The sequence below is a fragment of the Nelusetta ayraudi genome, unplaced genomic scaffold (genome assembly GCF_046127955.1).
Source record: "Nelusetta ayraudi isolate G7.1 ecotype Tasmania unplaced genomic scaffold, CSIRO-AGI_Nayr_v1 ptg000004l, whole genome shotgun sequence".
Lineage (NCBI taxonomy): Eukaryota > Metazoa > Chordata > Actinopteri > Tetraodontiformes > Monacanthidae > Nelusetta > Nelusetta ayraudi.
This window is the reverse complement of record NW_027466054.1, coordinates 7,506,346-7,524,741: the sequence shown is the minus strand read 5'-3', so window position 1 is coordinate 7,524,741 and position 18,396 is coordinate 7,506,346. Positions and strand designations below refer to the sequence as shown.

At 41.6% G+C, this 18,396-nt stretch overlaps 2 protein-coding genes across 2 annotated transcripts; both read left to right on the top strand.

The window, feature by feature from the left end:
- Positions 1 to 916: 916 nt before the first annotated feature.
- LOC142892238 (tetratricopeptide repeat protein 39B-like) lies at positions 917 to 7,365 on the top strand. The gene is made up of 18 exons (XM_076032237.1): positions 917 to 1,010; positions 2,735 to 2,760; positions 2,986 to 3,090; positions 3,192 to 3,323; positions 3,476 to 3,552; positions 4,038 to 4,167; positions 4,285 to 4,390; positions 4,508 to 4,573; positions 4,680 to 4,788; positions 4,901 to 4,968; positions 5,069 to 5,128; positions 5,215 to 5,376; positions 5,477 to 5,568; positions 5,662 to 5,782; positions 5,884 to 5,995; positions 6,080 to 6,197; positions 6,348 to 6,464; positions 6,581 to 7,365. The coding sequence occupies exons 1-18, from the start codon at positions 981 to 983 to the stop codon at positions 6,693 to 6,695; spliced, it is 1,746 nt and encodes a 581-aa protein (XP_075888352.1). The 5' UTR covers positions 917 to 980; the 3' UTR covers positions 6,696 to 7,365.
- Positions 7,366 to 9,339: 1,974 nt separating this feature from the next.
- Positions 9,340 to 16,509, top strand: dnajb14 (DnaJ heat shock protein family (Hsp40) member B14). The gene is made up of 8 exons (XM_076032183.1): positions 9,340 to 9,521; positions 12,404 to 12,578; positions 13,828 to 13,973; positions 14,912 to 15,100; positions 15,193 to 15,278; positions 15,369 to 15,478; positions 16,027 to 16,199; positions 16,296 to 16,509. Exons 1-8 carry the CDS (start codon positions 9,389 to 9,391, stop codon positions 16,418 to 16,420), a joined length of 1,137 nt encoding a protein of 378 aa, XP_075888298.1. The 5' UTR covers positions 9,340 to 9,388; the 3' UTR covers positions 16,421 to 16,509.
- Positions 16,510 to 18,396: the final 1,887 nt, after the last annotated feature.

Sequence of the window (18,396 nt, the reverse complement as noted above, 5' to 3'; positions counted from 1 at the left end):
ATATATATACATATATGTATATACATACGTGTGTGTGTGTGTGTGTGTGATGAATTCCTTTTTTGTACTCTTATTGGTACTTGAACAGGCATTCCTTTTCACGTAGTTTCCGTCACCTCCTTCTGATCCTCTTCATTACACAAACCACTAGAAATAATTAAGCGGAGGCATCACATGTTTTCAGGAGAAGTGGAAGAAAATGTGAACATGAACACTCCTTGTACTCTGCACTAGAGTCAAATGATCACTGAGCGGACGTGCAGGACTCCAAGGAATTTGGACAAGCAAATTATAAGTCATTTGTAATGGTGATGCCTTTATTCCTCTTCTACTACAGCCCCTTGAGTTCCTAAACGGTTTAAAAAATAAATTCCCCAAAGTATTTTATTTTCCTGAAAGTGTTAAGATTTTACTTTTGATATACATCAGAGGCGGGTATGGCTCCTGATTTTAGTTTCAACCCTTAAACCGTTCATGTATTTTATGGCAAATATAGCTAAAGTTATTGGTGTCACGGTTCTACAGAAAAATACACCTCTCTGGTTGCCTTTACAGAGTGTCAAATTAACACTGTAGGTGTATGTTGAATTTCTGGACATATCATTAAACTTTTTTATATTAATCACAGCAGCCTGGAAAATCGAATGAAATGGCTTCATTTGATTAGCTGTGCATCAACAAAAAATACATACATATGGAAATACATAATCGTGTTACATCTGTGCAAAAAAAAATGTCATCGTGAAAAAATCCGGATGTGTTCTTCTACCTCAAAATGTTTGGTCCCTGTGCTGGAACTGTCAACCCCGAGGGCGCACATTTTTGGAGGATGGATCTGCAGATGTGGGCTCCTCCCGACTCCTCATCTTATAAATGAAGTGCCGAGTCAAACAGCGAGCGAGGAGGAGAGCGCTGGCGAACAGTAGCGAACGAAATTCTGCTGACAACGCATCAAGGGGCGACATTTTAATCAACGTTAAATGGAAACGACGGAGAAATCACTTCAGCAGGTATTTATTATTATTATTATTATTATTATTATTATTATTATTATTATTATTATTATTATTATTATCCGATCCCTGTAGTTTTTAAAATGATAAAACTTAATAAATATGGGCAGCTCTGACCGCCACTTTCTCACACTTGGCTGGTTCCGAGTAAAATGAATGAATAAATACATACATAAATAAATTAATAAATGAGAACGTGCGCTGAAAGATGTATTCGCCTTGCCCGCACCTCGCGGAAAAAACAAAATAAAGTTATGATCGAAATAATGATAATAACAATAATAATAATAATAATAATAATAATAATAATAATAATAATAATAATCACTGGCAATGTCTCCCTTGCCTAGAAAATAACAAGTATTTATTCGTTTGTTTCTTTTGAATTAACACTAAATAACAAAATTTGTGATCTGAAAATTTTATGTTGGATACTGTTGTTAAAACCTTGCCGGTTTGTGCGTCGACTGCCACGCCTGTGAAAGGCGTTTACACATTAGAACATTTTATTTTATGGTTTTGTGTGTTGTTGGCATGTGAGTCATCAGAGCACGACACAACCTTGAATCAACAGGTGTGATTTTAGAAGAGCGTTTCTCAGAAAAAAAAATCTTGGAATTTGCACACTTTATTGACAGTGAAATACAAAAACCAGCGATTACTAAATGAGGGGAGGAGCATCACTCAACCAATCAGATCTATAGCTGCGCTCCTCTGACTGACCTCAGAACATTTTCTGGCTTGGTGTGTTCTTGGCAGGTGTACTTAGGGGGAAAGGGGATAGAAAGATAATGATTCATCCTGTAGTCTGTGTTCAGGGGGGATGTTGCATACCTTCATTAAAATAAAACCTTGACAGAGTTTTTCTTTTTCTTCATTGCCAAGATATCAGATCGGGGCTCGGTATCAGCTGATACTCACAGTCAAATGATCAGGGGCAAAAAATGCGATCAGGACATCCCTAAAAATAACCAAAAAAAGAAATGAATAAACAAAGCTGATGTTTGTCACTTGCAGAGGCGAGTTGCGAGATGTGTTTGGGGTGGAGGGTGGCTCATCTCAAGGTCAGAGGAGTCAGAGGTCAAGAGGCAGTTTGCACGTGTTTGGATCAGTGTGTGTAAAACATTCTTATTACGCTGTTGTGATGTTATAGTTAAGTATTTATTCTTTTAATTTGTTTTCCTTTTATGGCTTCTGAAACTTTTGTGATGTTTAGGACGGCAGTTGTCAAGCAATTCTGTTGCGGAGGTGTGTGTGTGTGTGTGTGTGTGTGTGTGTGTGTGTGTGTGTCAAGCAATTCTGTTGCGAAGGTGTGTGTGTGTGTGTGTGTGTGTGTGTGTGTGTGTGTGTGTGTGTGTGTGTGTGTGTGCGTGTGTGTGTGTGCGTGTGTGTTTGGTGGGGTGACGGGGGACGTAGACATGGAGTAATTTTGCCTAAGGCACCGACATGGTCAGAGCTGGCTCTGTCTCTATCCATTCTGCTCTGGACCTCTGACTTCATCATGGCATTTTCTTCTTTCACACACTGGATCGCTTCTCTTTCTGGGACCATCGTCAGTGAAGAGAGAGATATGGTTAAATCTGGGATTACGCTGGCTTTTATAAATTTATAATGTGTGGACCATTTTTTGCATTTTATAGTGTTGTAGCATTTTGAGAATGGCAACTTGACCTTGAAAACTGATCAAACTTACAGAAGATCCAACCTTTCTTTCTTTTAAGGTGGCTTCAAGCACTGATGCTGCAAAGTAAGTGACATTACATACTGTCTTGATAAACCATAGTCACACTAGGTCATATTTTTTTGTCATTTAACACTATTGACATACATTAAAAAATGTCCTTTCCTTTTTTTTTACTTTTGAGATTTTTGGATTTCACATCCCTTCAAAAACAGAATTCTGACTCATCTCAAGTTATCCTGGGTCATGTTGTGAGTAATTTAATATATAGCTTGTATATCTTTCACGCAGGTCGCCACAGATGGATTTAGAGAGTGCTCTGAAGGATTGCACTGCAGCCCTGGAACTCTTCCTAAACAACAGGTTTGCTGATGCTCTGGCTCTCCTAAAGCCGTGGTAAGTCAGCAGGAGACAAATGGTCATTCAGCCTCACACTTGTGTCACTTTAAATGTTCTCAAAATTTGAATCCCTATTTCTTGAATTGCACACCCTTTAGCAAGAATGACAGCATGTATCATGCAATGGGCCACAGCAGCATTCTGGTGATGCAGGCAGGCATGACCTTTGACCCGAAGGACATGGATGCTGCCATGACATCACTGGGAGAAGCCCTGCAGACGTGTCAAAGGTATTGTTGCATTTCTGAGTAATGGCTTTGTTGCTTTTAAAGTTGAACAGATTCAATCTAGAATCCAATTCAAACATTCAATGTGAGCTAAACGTGTTGCTCCTTTTCCAGAGGCATTTCAAGAATAATTTGCTATGTGCTTCTTAACATAGATTTCGGAAGAAGACTGGAATAATGGAGACTCTATCAAGCCTGTGGTACAGACAACCAGTTGATAACACTACAGAAGGTGAGTAATCAGCCTCTGCAGGCGATGCATTTTGTGAAACACTTCCCACTGAAACACATACTTGACATAATGTTGCACCAGGTCAGCATATCAAACAGAATGGAATCGGCAGGATGGGTCTTTGTATATATGAAATGCAATTAAAAATAATTGTGTTTTTATTTTAAAGCACCATTGGAGTCCCTCAACTTGCCCATTCAAAGTTGTGTTAAATGCAGAAGCGATAATGTATCACTCCGCCGAATTTCCGTGCAACGTGAAGTCCTGGAAACTTGAAGTGTAATAATGCCACAGCCCTCTAGAGGGAGCTCTCACTCCCAACACAAACTCGACCTAGAAAGAATGAAAATCCAGTGGCTGTGACACTTAGTCAGGCCCCAGGCTCTCATGCTATGCATGTTAGGCTTCTCCCTGTGACTGTAAATCAAACACAGTTCTCATCCCACATGGCTGTAGAGATAACACAACAATGTTTTCATTCACAGAGGAGATGCATGCAGAGCTGTGCTACGCTGAAGTTCTCCTTCAGAAAGCTGCGCTCACTTTCCTGGATGAGAGCATCATCGGATTCATCAAAGGAGGGATGAAAATCCGAAACAGCTATCAGATTTTTAAGTAAGCTTGGGTTGGGTTTTTGCTGTTTATTAAAAAAAATTATTGAAACACAACAAATAATACAAAATCTCTCTGAGCTGACTTGTGCACTTGAACACAATGTTGTCTCCATAACAGAGATTGTCAGGCTCTGGAAAATGTCACGAAAATTACAGAGAAGCAGAAGAACACGCACGCTCACTTCAGGGGAGGCATCAGCATGGGCATCGGATCATTCAATCTGGTGAGGGCTGAACGAAGCAACACAGTCAGACAAAATAATTAAAAATATAAATTAAAAAAATCTATATTAAAAATATACAAAATCATTCAAAAACACATTTTCTTTTTGTGCCATCAGATGCTGTCTCTGCTTCCATCCAGAGTCCTCAGGCTGATGGAGTTTCTGGGCTTTTCAGGAGACAGGGTGAGTGGCGTTAGCTTTACGGCAACCATGCAGTACACGTCTCTTTGAGACACTGATATTTCCAACACAGCCGTCATGTCTTTTGAGCACGCTTATCATTTTTCAGGAGGTTGGTTTGTCAGAGCTGAGACAGGGAGCAGCAAGCAACAGCCTGCGGTCGATCCTCAGCACCTTGACTCTCCTCATGTTCCATCTCTACATTACGGTCATCCTGGGTGAGGCTCTGGCTGTGAAGTGAATACAAATCTCCATTAGAACTTTATTCATCATTTCACAGATCCTAAAACCAAACTTCTTTTTGTGTGTCCCATCCCCTTCTTTCCTCAGGTACTGGTGAAACAAACCTACCAGAGGCTGAGGCCCTGCTGGAGCCCTACGTGGCCAAGTTCCCCAATGTGAGCAACAGGTTGATCGAACCAAAAATAATGGCAAATGGTGGGATTCCTGTCTCTGTCAGCTAAAGTTCATGGACTCTATTTTTTCCTGCGTTCAAAGGGTGCTCTTATGCTCTTCTACACTGCAAGAATTGCGCTGCTCAAAGGGAATTTCACATTTGTGAGTTACTGAGAAGGCGTGCACCAGAGGAAAACTGTCACTCGTAGAAAAGCGGCAGAGCGTCATTCCTCCGTTTGTGTCTGCAGGCGCAGGAAAAGTTCCTGGCGTGCATCGCAGCACAGGAGGAGTGGCGTCAGATCCACCACCTGTGCTACTGGGAACTGATGTGGGCCTACTCCTTCGAGTTAAAGTGGGCAGAGGCGTACCAGTATGCTGACCTGCTCTGCAAAGAGAGCAAATGGTCACAGGTGACCCGCGTCTCAATATCTCTCTCAAATATTACCATTATTTCCCCCATGTCAAGATGATGTTTTATTGATAATCTTTGATCCATTTTTTTTTCCGTAGGCTGTTTATGTCTTTCAGAAAGCTGCCATTCTGAGCATGCTACCTGAGGAGAAAGTGAAAGCTCTCGGAGAAAATGTGACAGAATTGTTCAAGTATGTTAATGGAATGCTGTGTTTCGGTTGGACAGTTTGCTTTCAGGATGAATGACATAGTCATAAAGTAACTATGAATCGCGTGATTTGCAGGCAGGTGGACGATCTCAGGTTAAGGATCGCTGGGAAGTCCATCCCAACAGAGAAGTTTGCGGCAAAGAAGGCACAGCGCTATGCTTCCCCCAAGCCTGTGAAACTTGTTGTCCCAGCTTTGGTAGGAATATTGTATAAATTCTTTAGTGTGCAATAATAATAAAGAAAACACAATTTCTGCCAGTGCTCGTTTTCACACAGCCATCTCCTTTTCCTCCACAGGAGATGATGTACGTGTGGAACGGTTTCACCGTGGTTGGCAAAAGACCTGATTTGACTGAGAGAATATTGGCCATCTTAGAGAACGCAGAGGAGCAGCTTGGAGATGATCCGAGTAAGTCGCACGTCACAGCCTTCGAGATGGTGTTAGATGGCTGCTTGAGAGTGATTCTGACAATTGTTGATTTCATTTGTGCAGACCCATCAGAGTATCACAAGGATGACCTGTGTGTGGTCCAGCTGCTGAAGGGCCTGTGTTTGAGACATCTTGGCCGCCTGGTCCAGGCTGAGCTCTGCTTCAATTACGTTATTTCCTGGTGAGATCATCTTTCAATAAAACTCCAACAAGAAGCAAATCCGAATTTCACCACCAAGCATCTATGTTGAGGCCTCAAGACTGACGGATGCAAGCTGGCACACTACTAGTAATCCACTGAGGTCATTTGAACTATTTTGTTTCCTTGCAGTGAAAAGGAAATCAAGCACGACAGCTACCTGGTGCCATTCACCACATACGAGCTGGGCCTGTTGCACAAGCAGAAAGGTGACATCAGCACGGCCATCGCTGTGATTGAAAATGCAAAGTAAGTTTCCAAAGTTAGTGGGTTGAATTTGCAAAAATGGGCAAAAGCGACATCACCGTTTCATTTGTAAAAGCCTGTCTCAACAGCAAAAAACTAATCAGTGGTCTTCTTCACAGGGCAAACTACAAAGACTACAGTATGGAGTCGAGGCTACACTTCCGCATCCACGCCGCACTCAACACAATGGGCACGTTTGCAGCCAAACTTCCCCCCTCACGCACACCAGCTTAGAGGAGCACATAACACCAAGAAAGAAAGTGATGGCGGGGAACACTGATGGCCGACGCGTCATGTTGAACTCTGGCCGTACTTGAAATCATCCACATGGGCATCTTATCAGCGCTGAGCCCCAACACATTGTGGTCTACATCAACAGTTCCTTTTATTATTATGTCACACAGTTTTTAGCTGCTTTCTAGTGTACTTTGTCTGCAATAGCAGTCTTAAATCAGAAGTTTACTTAACGGGCTACTCAGTGAATTGCTTCATGTGACCCACTGATCATTCCAGAACCATTGCAGTGAAAAAAACAATAACAAAAACCCATCTGTGAGGAAACAAAACCTGTGGATCAAAAAAGGAAAACCCTGAGGTAAAACTCAAAATATGATTTTATTGATCCTTATTCCCATCTGATGCTGAACTCTAAATGTTAATATTTTAATGTCCTTTTGAAAAAAGTATTCTGTCTATCTTGTATCTTGTAAATAAGTGAAATAGGTTATGGGTATTTTTGATTGTATTTGCAAAATTAGTATATAGTGGGGGGGAAAAATGTAATCTTCATTTTAAAAAGGCTAACGACAGAATGACAACGTATTGTTCCTCAAGCAATTTCATACCTGCTTCCATCCAGCCAGTAACACATTAGAGATCTAAACCACTAGCACAATGATGAAAATATATTAACTATGGACCAAACTGGTTGTCCTAGTTTACAAGTCGGCAGGTTTTTGTTTTAAATGTACCCACTACAGTATTTGTCTCTCTTTGTTACTCTGTACTTATACTACTTATGTACTTATCGTACCAAGTATTCTCTGAAATTATGTCACTACCTTCATAAACTTGAACAGTGTTTTGTTGTGGTCAAAAAGAAAATCAATACTTTTCTTCAAAAGGCGTGGTGCTCAGAAATCTTATGAGCAAAAATGCATATTGTTTTATTTGTTTAACATTGTATTTATTGATAGCTGCTTCCTATGCTAATATGACCATTAAATGCGGTGCTATTATAAATAATAAACCAGATGACGCCACTTTCATTTTGGTTCCAAACTCCTCTCTGATTTTGGTTTGCTTGCTGTCTTCCTACCACACATTTTATTTTTTTGTCTTATTTTTTTTTATTGGTTTTTCACTTTAAAGGTACATACAAACACACATTAGAATAAGACAAACAAAAAAAAAAGCAACAAACAAAACAAAACAAACAAAAAAAAAGTCCCACCCAAAAACAACAATAAGCGCTGCGCAATAAGTATACATAAAATAAATGAGTAAATACAGAATAGAACAGGTATATAAAAAGTACAAACGTGAAATAAAATAGATGCGAGGGCAAACAATTCCAATCAATCAAAGATAGATGATAGATCAGAGTCTCTGCAAGAAAGAGAGTAGAGGTTCCCAGATCCTTCTGAACCTGTCTGACCTATGGTTAAGGTCATGAGTGAGTTTCTCGAGAGGAATAAGAGCAGAAATTTGAGATAACCACATATCAACCGTGGGGACCTGGGGAGTTGACCACCGTAACAGGATACATTTTTTGGCCAGAAACAAAAGAATTACCACCAGAGATTTAGTGTCAGTGTCCAAGAAAATGTCTGGAGCATGGTTAAGTAAGTAAAAAGAAGGAGTCAGTAAAAATTGTTTACCAATGATATCCTGAACCGCAGAGTGAACACCCCTCCAGAAAGTCTGAATGCGGTAACATGACCAAAACAAATGGATAAATACACCTTTGTGTGTTACATTTATAACAAAGGTTGGAAGTGCCAGGGAACATCCTCTGGAGGCGAACGGGAGTATAATAAGTTCTCAGAAAGAATTTAAAGTTCTGTTCGTGTATTGAAATTGAGGTACATTTAGGAAAAATTCCACTGCAGATCTTGTCCCAGTCCACAGGAGTAAATGACACCACCAGATCACGCTCCCACAACAACTTCAGGGAGTCATAGTCTGAAGAGTCAGAATAAAGTAGTGAAGTATAAATCTTGGAAATCAGTCCTTTGGGAGATTTGCTCTGAACTATGTTTTCCAGCTCTGACAGTTTCATGCGGATCCTGCCTGTCCTCAAGGGAGACCCTAAAAAGTGCCGAATTTGGAGATATTTATAAAAGTCTTTGTTGGAAATGTCAAAATCGGCCCTAATTTGCTCAAATGACTTAACTGAATCTGAGACCAACAGATATGTAAAATTTGATAAGCCCTTAGAGGTCCATTCAGTCAGACCAACACTCCTAATCTGAGCTGGTAAATCTGGATTCAGGGCCAGGGGAGAATGGAGAGAGATGACAGGGGCCTACCACACATTTAAAAAATATATATATATATATATTTAAAAAAAAAAAACCTAATGCAATGTAATGTGTTAAAATAATAAAATAAGCACATACTGTTGGACAGATAGGACATATATAGCTTGATTTAAATACTTTTATAATAAATAGGAATCTGTTGGACTTTTTACCCACACATTGCGATTTCGTCGACGTTGCAGGTTTATCGTGAACTGAAATGCACACACTTAATTCATAAATCGTGTGACATGATGGGGAGAAGCTCTGCTTTTACTCTGATCGCAGCAGCCTGTATATATCTATGGCAGCAGCACTTTGACAGACCGCTGTCAGCGCGAGAGAGACCACGTGTTGCGAGATGATCAGCTGACCAGCACCGGCGGAGGAGGAAGGGAAGAGAAGATGGAAGGGAACAGGGACGAGGCTGAAAAATGCATTCACATAGCAACGAAAGCCATCGAAGCCGGAGATAAAGAGAAAGCGCTGAGGTTCCTCAACAAAGCCGAGAAGCTGTACCCGACTGACAGAGCAAAAGGTGGGGACGTTTCGGATTAATTTACAATTTCGCTCGATCGAAACTACACGAAGCTAGGTGTTAGCTGGCGCTAGCTGACGTTTCCTGATATGACCAACCGGTTTAAGCTCGACGAAACGTCACCGTTGAGCGGTTGTACGTAAAGGTTACGCGGAGAGGTTGGCCAGATTGTTGTATGTGATGCATTATTATTATTTTAAATGAAACGCTACTGTGTGTGCGTGCATCAGAAGTAGCTTCGGCTAAACGAGGCCTTGCACGCTAACTCCCCACTTGTGTTCTTTCGTTCGCGGAGCGGCATTATCGACAGAAAAACCAGTCACCTAAACCGGCTTTATAGTTTAAAGAAAGCCCTTATATGGATACATTCTCTTAGGTCTCCCACGATGCAAGGAGGCACTCCAGCATCGGCTTCAGTGGAAGCCAGCCGTTCATTTATTCTGTCGGCGTTCGCTGCGTCTTGCCCTTAAATACGCTTTTCTTGGCTGTCAGTTCACCAAAGCCAAGTGTCGCTCTGCAGGTGTTGCATTCGAGGACTGATTTTGTTTGCCTGCCGCGGATTATTCTGGCATGTGGGTGATGGCATGACTGACAGCTGCAGAGAGGAGAGGGATGTTGCGCTTGTGCCTGCATCTCCTCCTCCTAATCCGATCCTTTAATTGACAGATTGACCCAGAGACTGAAGACTTGAAGTGACACATCAGGTTAATTCGGGACACAAATGGTCGTAAACAGTTCAACGATGACACGACTGGTCACTGTGTTTTGGATTTGCGACGGTTAGCACTGGTTTGCTATTCAAGTGGCTTTCCAAATAAATAATATTAGATTTAATAAGGACTTGGAGGGCTGCTGAGTAATGAATGGCAACTGGCTGTAATTAATGTAAAATGTCAAACCAGCATATTCAGTTGCTGCAAATTCAACATGCTTAACTGGCGTAACTACATTTTGGAAATATTGGCCTGTTTTAAAAGATGTTCTGCCTGCTGCACATTTCAACCTGTTGGGTCAGTGGCGACAAAAACATGGAGCGGTTGCCAGATGCTTGAAGAAAACAGTGGTGCAAAGTCTCACAATTAATCAGGTTAATTGGTCACAGGTTAGCAACATGATGACATATTAAGAGTCCCCCTGCGAGGCCGAGTCGTTCTAACAAGGAGACGGCCAGAGGCTCACTCTTCTGTGAGACAGCAACAGTGTCATACGTGAAGTTGTGAGCAGTCTCAATGTCTTTGTTTGCATAACAGTAGAGTGTTGATATGCTCAGAGGACCTGTGGAAATCTTTGTGTGCACCTTGTGTCTATCTGTGCCCACTGGCTTTCAGATGGCAGTGCATTAAAAAGAGATATGCATAAAAGAAATCACATGCAATAGTCTGTCTAACCCAAACCGTTGTAAAAAGCACTGGGTTCCAAAGCCTGAGCCCACAATAGTGTGTATGGTGTGCAGTTGTGCATATAGCATGCAGAACCTACACATTTTGAAAACATTGATTCATGCTGAAGGACTTGGGTACAGATTTTATAGGTACGAATGTCGCAAAGAAACATTTGTTTCATTATGACCTGTTAAACGCCAGAAAAAAACTCCATGTTGTTGCTGTTTGCTAAAATTATAAGTGAAGCAATAATGAGAGAACAGTCTACTCTAAAATTACAGCCTTTGCTGTCCTCAGTTCTCAAACTGAAGACACAGCACTCTTGAGTGTTCAATGAAGAGGTGACGCGACAGTGAGGTAAACATGACACAAGTCCAACTTTTTTAAATCGTGTTCCTTTCTGGTATTTGCTGATGACTAAATCAGCAATTTGTCTGTTTAAACATTTCATATTTCAGCTTGTGTTGGGCTGCAGTTTTTTTCTAAGTCGTGAAATGGTTTCTATTTACAGTTCCAAATATGTTCATAAACAAGGCGTCGCCGTATGGCTAAGTATTGTAAAGGTTGTAAATGCAATGGATTCAGTTGCTTCTTAATGTTCATGTGCTCTCCACTTGAAGTCAGTGTGTATGAGGGCGACGTGACTGGATGTGTAACAGAGTCAGTATAATTTCATAGACAAAGAGGCCTGTGTATTGGCAGAAACAGATGCTGAAGAAGAGCACTGACTCACATTAAATGTCAGTGATGCTGGAAAAGTAAAAGATCTGTTTGGAAGATGGTGCAGCGCTATATAGGTGCACATCTAGTGCAGGGCAAACAATAGCCTGTGTAGGAAACGTTGAGCATTCTTGAACTAGTAGTAAGAAGGATTATGGTTGTGAAAGAGGTAATACAGTGTGTTGCACAAGCAAAGCCAGTGAATAATACATTCAACCTTGAGCAAAAGTATTCATTGTCAAAATCCTTATTTTTTTATTTCAAGATGAGACATGAGAGTATGAGACAAGCGATCGGATTTAATCATTAATAATATAGGTTAATTATAATGAAGCTATATTCTACTATCCTTGTTACTGTTCTGGAAGAACGATTCAAATTCAAATGGTTTGACCTTTTCCTTCTGGCTGCAGATTGACCTTCTGATAAGTTTGGACCACTGCTCAGTTTTGGATTGTAACATTTTTGTCACATAAATTCTATTTAAATAGTTAAAAAAAAAAATGGTTTCAGCCACGTAAAGATATGGCTGCCATAGTGCGTCTCTTTTATTAGCATAAGAGAAATTTGTACATTGCTCATGGCATAAGGCCCTGCAGCCTCTAGTTGTGATGTGAACATGAATAATTTTGTGCTACTTTTGGTAAATACAAAGAGACTGCCTGATCACAGAAGGCATTATTTCTTCCTCTAAAGTCCCTGAAGGTGCAAGTAAAAGGACGGTCATATCTGCCATTTGATATCAATGTAACCTCCTCCCCTCCCCCTCACTTCTCTCAGGTTTATTGGATGCTTTGACGAAGAACGGGAGCTCGGCCAGCAATGGTGCGTATCGCAGGAGAGCGGCTGAAAGCTCGGACCACACAGGTGCCCGGACGGAAGGAGAGGGCCGAGAGTCGGGAGGAGGCGACTCCGCCAAGACCTTCACCAAAGAGCAGGTTGACGGCGTGCAAAGGTGACTCACTGGGACAGTCTCCACGCTGCCGACGGCCTCACTGAGTCTCTCATGCTCAATTAGGGCCCTCGCCCGTCACCGCGATGTTGTGTGCACACATACACACCGCCGTCGCCGGGGGAACCTCCTCCGCTTGGTGCCGTGCCCGTGGGGAGCGCCATTTAAAGTTGTCAGCTCGACACTTGGTAACCACCGCAGGCTCTAATTTTAGAGCCCACGATAGGGGCAGCGGAAAGAGACCGTATCAAAGGGAGTCTTGTATGTGCAGCTGCAGCCTCCGTCGGAGTGCCAGACGGAAGCAGATGGAAACTTGGGTTCATTTCAAGGTCACGTCTGATGCTCGGCATTATGCAACCGTGGCCCCGTCTTGCACCCCGCACGGAGGCAACGGCCGCACTCCCTAATGTCTTTGCAAGAAATCCACGGGGATTAAAACTTGCATCACTCCTTCAAAGGGAAAGTTGGACTTGGATCTCTATATATCGGATCAGTATAGTAAAACTAGTTTGTCTTACAATGTACATTTATAGATTTATCAAATTATTTTATCAAAAATAAAACATCCATCCATCATTTACTGTCACCACTTGCAGGAGTGCTGAATCCTCTCCCAGCTGTCTTCCAGTGGCAGCAAGTCATAGCCTGGACGAGTGGCCAGTTCACAGCTGGGCCAACACACAAACTGCCTTCCATACTCACATCTGCACACAGTGATTTGCAGGCAGTTTTCAAATCACTCACGTTATCTCAAACCTCAAGAAGTCTGACTGTGACTTCTTGCAAAGTGATGCCACATAGATAAAGTTTGCTTTGCGCAATAATGTGAAAAAAATCAGATCAAATGAAAATTAAAGCTATAGTGTGTAAAATTTGGCTTGATTTATGATTTTTATATTGGTAAAAGCCTACAATAAATTAGTTTGGTTTTCCTACCCTGAAAACAGTTCTCATATGCATAAGAATATACATAATGCCATGGTCGTGCTGCCAGTTAGCTGTCATCTTTTGCACTGCCACTATTCAAGGAAGCCTGCCTGACAGGCCGTAAGCACGAAACGTGCTGCCAGGCGAGCTACTTTAAATACCAGGCTTCAGAATTTTACACACTGGACCTTCAAGTCTATGTGGAGAGCCTACCCCAGCAAATGTCTTCTGTAAATGTTTTACTGTCTGGATGAATCCTAAACTTTGAAGTCACTTGTTAACACTCTCCACTGTTTTGTCTTTTTCTTTCTCTGTCGTCCTTCAGAATAAAGCGGTGTAAGGATTACTACGAAGTGCTGGGCGTCAACAAAGAAGTCAGTGACGAGGATCTGAAGAAGGCCTACAGGAAGCTTGCGCTCAAGTTCCACCCAGACAAAAACCACGCACCCGGTGCAACAGATGCCTTTAAAAGTAACTGCTGTTTGATTAGATGTTGTATTCAATGTGGGGATGTTTATTATTATTATTATTTTAAATTTATTTTATGAGTTTATTTAGACAGGACAGTGCATAGTGAAAAAATTAGCATTGCTGCTAAATTTCATCCGTAGTCCCCAACAGTACAACAATTAACATAAAAAGTACAATAGAACAACATAATGCAACAATTGACATAAAAAGTCCACAGACATTCACGCATATTAACTATGCCTACATTCGTGCACACATATCGCCCATTAACATTTGTCCATAATAATTACATAGCCACTATAACTATTGCACACGTACCAGCCATAGACCTACAACTGCACACACAAGATTGACCCAGACTAGACATGGTTACAGTTGCTCACAAGTTTGTTTGTCTGCAAGTTGTGCTTTAAAAGTCCTAAAAGTCGGACACTCTGATATTAATGGGTAGCTTGTTCCATTCTAAACATCCTTCGATTGACAACACGTTTTGAGAAAATGTTGTGCGTCTAAATTGTAACTCACAGTCCCCTCTTGTGGCAGCTATGGTCCCTACACTTATCTGGTTGTTTTTTTTTGTATTCTCTTCCAGGGGTGGTGGGTGCAGGGCACGTAGAGATTTATAGATCACACATACATGTTTGAAATACTTCAGATTGTCAAAACTAGAAAATTACATTTTACCAGGATGTTGCAGTGATGATACGAGTGCGTTCTTTTATCAAATACCTTAAGTGCTGTTTTGTAAAGTTGTTCAATTGGTGTAAGAGCTCCAGTGAAAGACCAATTTGTATAAGAGTAGTTGATCATACAATGTAGGTACGCCTCGGCAGCACCAGTTGTTTAAAATGGTCTAATTTAGTGTGTCTAACATAAATGAGGAAAATAGTTGATTTTCTGATTAAAGGCTCGTGTGTGTCTTTGTGTCCTCCCTTCAGAGATCGGTAACGCGTACGCAGTGCTGAGCAACCCGGACAAGAGGCGGCAGTATGACGTGATGGGAAGCGAGGAGCCCAGCAGCCCGGGTCACTCTCACAGGGGGGGCTTCGACTTCCACAGGGGCTTCGAGGCCGACATCACGCCCGAGGACCTCTTCAACATGTTCTTCGGAGGTGGCTTCCCCTCCTGTGAGCGAACCACTCTGAAGTGTATTTATTATCAGCGGCCATTCCAGGTGACGCCACGTCGGCCGTTTTAACGTCGCTCCTCTCGTCCTCAGCGAGTCCGCACACCTTCAACAACGGCAGGACGAGCTACAGCCACGAGGCGGACTACCGACAAGAGAGGACCGACGACAGAGGAGACGTACGCACCCTCACCCGCCCTTCACGGTTTTCTGCTGCCTGGTGCGTGTGCGCTGTCGGGGGTCGAGGCTCACTCTTGTGTTTCCTCCAGGGTGGCTTCTCCATGTTCATCCAGCTGATGCCCATCGTGGTCCTGATTCTAGTGTCCATACTGAGCCAGATGATGGTGTCGCCCCCTCCCTACAGCCTCTACTCCAGACCGTAAGCACTAACACTCACACGCGCACAACTTACACACGCGCACACACGCACACACTCCATGTGTGCGTACAAAACTAGATGGTAGGCCTTACTCTTGAATCAGGAGTGGATCTGAATAGGAATCTACTACTTTGACTTTGTACTGTTATGTTTATAAACCTGTTGACGATTTTCCACGTCTGTTCTGTTAATAAATTAACATTAGATTATGTTTTTCTTTGTTTACGATTATGTTTCATCACATACAAGAACAGTGCAGTCATGTACCGTGCATCACTGCTTGTTTTTATTTGATCATACTTTTAATGAAAATGGGTAAAATGTTTTGCCAACCACATTTATTTTGCATGTGTAAATTATTTTACTAATTAGATTCTGATTGGCCCCTCATTTTTGACTGAACACTGTATCAACAGAGCTACAACCTGGCTTGTTGTCCGTTCCGTTTCAGCGTTCATTCAATGCCGTTTGCGGCGCAAACATTTGATTTTGTCTACACTCGGTTCATTCTTCACAGAAAGCTTTCACTGCCATCTTTTTTTTTCTAGGTCTACTGGTCAGACTGTGAAGCGACAAACAGAAAACCTACACGTCGACTACTACGTCACGCGGGACTTCAAATCTGAGTACAAGGGCTCGGCGCTTCAGCAGATTGAGAAAAATGTGGAGGATGACTACGTATCCAACGTCAGAAATAACTGCTGGAAAGAGAGACAGACAAGTGAGTACCAATCGCTCCACGCTATTCATTCGCTTTTCTTCCTCCAGCCCCAATTTGTCTCAAGTCTCGGTTTTCCTTCCCTCTTGTCTCACCCAGAAACAGACCTGCTGTACGCTGCTAAGGTGTACAGGGACGACCGAATGCGCAAGAAGGCCGAGCAGATGACGATGGACAACTGCAGGGAGCTAGACAGACTAAATAACCTGTTCAGAGGAGGATAAGTCATTTTAGATTATGTCTATGAGTAGATGTGTATGATTTTGTGTTTTTTTTTTTTTTTTTTTTAAAGTACCAGTCTTCACACTAGGAGCAGAAAAAGAACCTACTGAAGTAACATAGTAACACTGAGTCTTCTCAAACATTACCTCTCCTCCTCCTCTTCCTCGCTCCAGCCTGATCCCACATGCTGCCCCGTCACGTCCTCCTGATGCCGTCTACGCTCACTGTAGAAAACACTTCACTTTTTTTCCCCCTCACGCTGTTTTTTTTTTTTGCTTTCCTGAATTCAAGTACATGGACACTTAATAGTTAAAGCATGTGCTTCGACAAATGGGGAACCAAGGAGGCTTTTCGCACAATCAGTAACTGTCCTGGTGACATCAGGAGACTTTGGAGATTGCTCTCGTGGTCGTCCGGTCAGATCCATCCCTCAGAAGATGCAGAAAAATAGGATGGAAAGAAATATGAAGTTCCTTGCAGCTTTCTGCGCACTTCCGAACGAGAGAAGACAAATGGTTCATAGAGACGGGACTCTTTTTATGCCACTATGAGAACATGTGATGTTGTCTGCTTCAGAATGTCAAGTTGGCTGAGACAAACATTGAAGGACATTGATGAAACTTTGTTCATGGTTGTACATTTTCATTTTTTTGAATGTTTGAAGTTAATGGAGATATTTAAGTAACTATAGAAGAAACTGTTTTTCTTCAATGCTGAAATAATCATTTAAATAAACTAAAATTATTAATATTAGACCACTGGGTGTAATTGTTTTTGATTTTTTTTGGCATATGTTAATTTTACACATCACATTTTTAAAATTGAAATTCCAATTCTTCTGTGAAATCCCTCTGCTTCCCACTGACTGCCCTGTTAGTTATCTTGGTTCTTTGGTCATCAGTTGGTGCTGAATCAGATCACAATCGAAATGGAATGAAGTATTGAATACACAGTCTGATCATAACAGGGCTGCGGGCATGAAACACGATTTAAATTGAATTGGCATTATGACTATGTGGCCACCGGAGGGAGCCATCAGGACTTTAAAGCTGCCCTAGCCTTTTGGCTGTCTGCTTCATGGCAATAGTAATTGGCTAATGGGAGTTTACCACAGTGTGCATTTAACGTGATATGCCAAACATCTTGCATCTAATGGCAAGAAAGCATATTACACACAAGGTTAATCGGTTTTCTGATGTTCTGCTTTTGCTCACGGCTTTCTTGTTCTTGCTTTGATGTCAGGGTAAAATCATGAAACCCTGAGCAGATCCATGTTTTGGCCGACTTTCGATATGAGGCTGCCTCCTCACAAGCGGACCTACTCTTCGTGTAAATATTGAGTGTTATTGGTATTTACAAATGAAACAAAACATTATTTACATTGAATGACTGTAACCTAGATCATATTCATTTCTATTCTTGGAAAATGCGAAGCCCAATGTAACAAAGTTATGTGCTGCAAACAAGGTCTGTATAAGAGAAACCAAATATGAGCCGCTTGAAATGTATGTGATTCATTAATTATCCTGAGGCCTCAACATCTTAGTTTTAAATCTTGAAACTGTCATTTTGCCAGGTGAAAATGTTGTCTACTGTCAGAAGTTACAAGGTCAGTACAACAGGTTCACTTTCTAAAAAAGGAAAGGACTTGAGTTATCTGCGTACAATGAATGTTTTCATTTGCAAATGTTTTTAAGCTCTGGGTGTAAACAACAGCGAAAATGCATTTTGTGTGCACAAGTGTTTTTACATACATCAGATACATGGCTTCCCATCAACTAAATCTGAAATGGTTTCTTGCTAAAATCAGATGCTGCACTTGGTCTGACCATTGTATAAGAATAGTGCACAATCACTTTCGGGAATAATTCTTCACAAGTTTCCATAAGGATTGCTTTGTAGACAGTAGTTAAATAACAGAAAAAAACAAAGGGCTGGGACAATAACAGAGGATTCAGAAACGACGGCACATGATAAC

Excerpts from the sequence above, each read along its gene's own strand:
- LOC142892238 (XM_076032237.1), top strand. The coding sequence starts at position 981 with ATGGAAACGACGGAGAAATCACTTCAGCAG. Across the intron at positions 3,324-3,475 it reads GCCCTGCAGACGTGTCAAAG|ATTTCGGAAGAAGACTGGAA; the intron begins GTATTGTTGCAT and ends TTCTTAACATAG. Across the intron at positions 5,569-5,661 it reads AATGTGACAGAATTGTTCAA|GCAGGTGGACGATCTCAGGT; the intron begins GTATGTTAATGG and ends CGTGATTTGCAG.
- dnajb14 (XM_076032183.1), top strand. The coding sequence starts at position 9,389 with ATGGAAGGGAACAGGGACGAGGCTGAAAAATGCATTCACATAGCAACG. Across the intron at positions 13,974-14,911 it reads TGCAACAGATGCCTTTAAAA|AGATCGGTAACGCGTACGCA; the intron begins GTAACTGCTGTT and ends TCCTCCCTTCAG. Across the intron at positions 15,101-15,192 it reads CGGAGGTGGCTTCCCCTCCT|CGAGTCCGCACACCTTCAAC; the intron begins GTGAGCGAACCA and ends TCTCGTCCTCAG.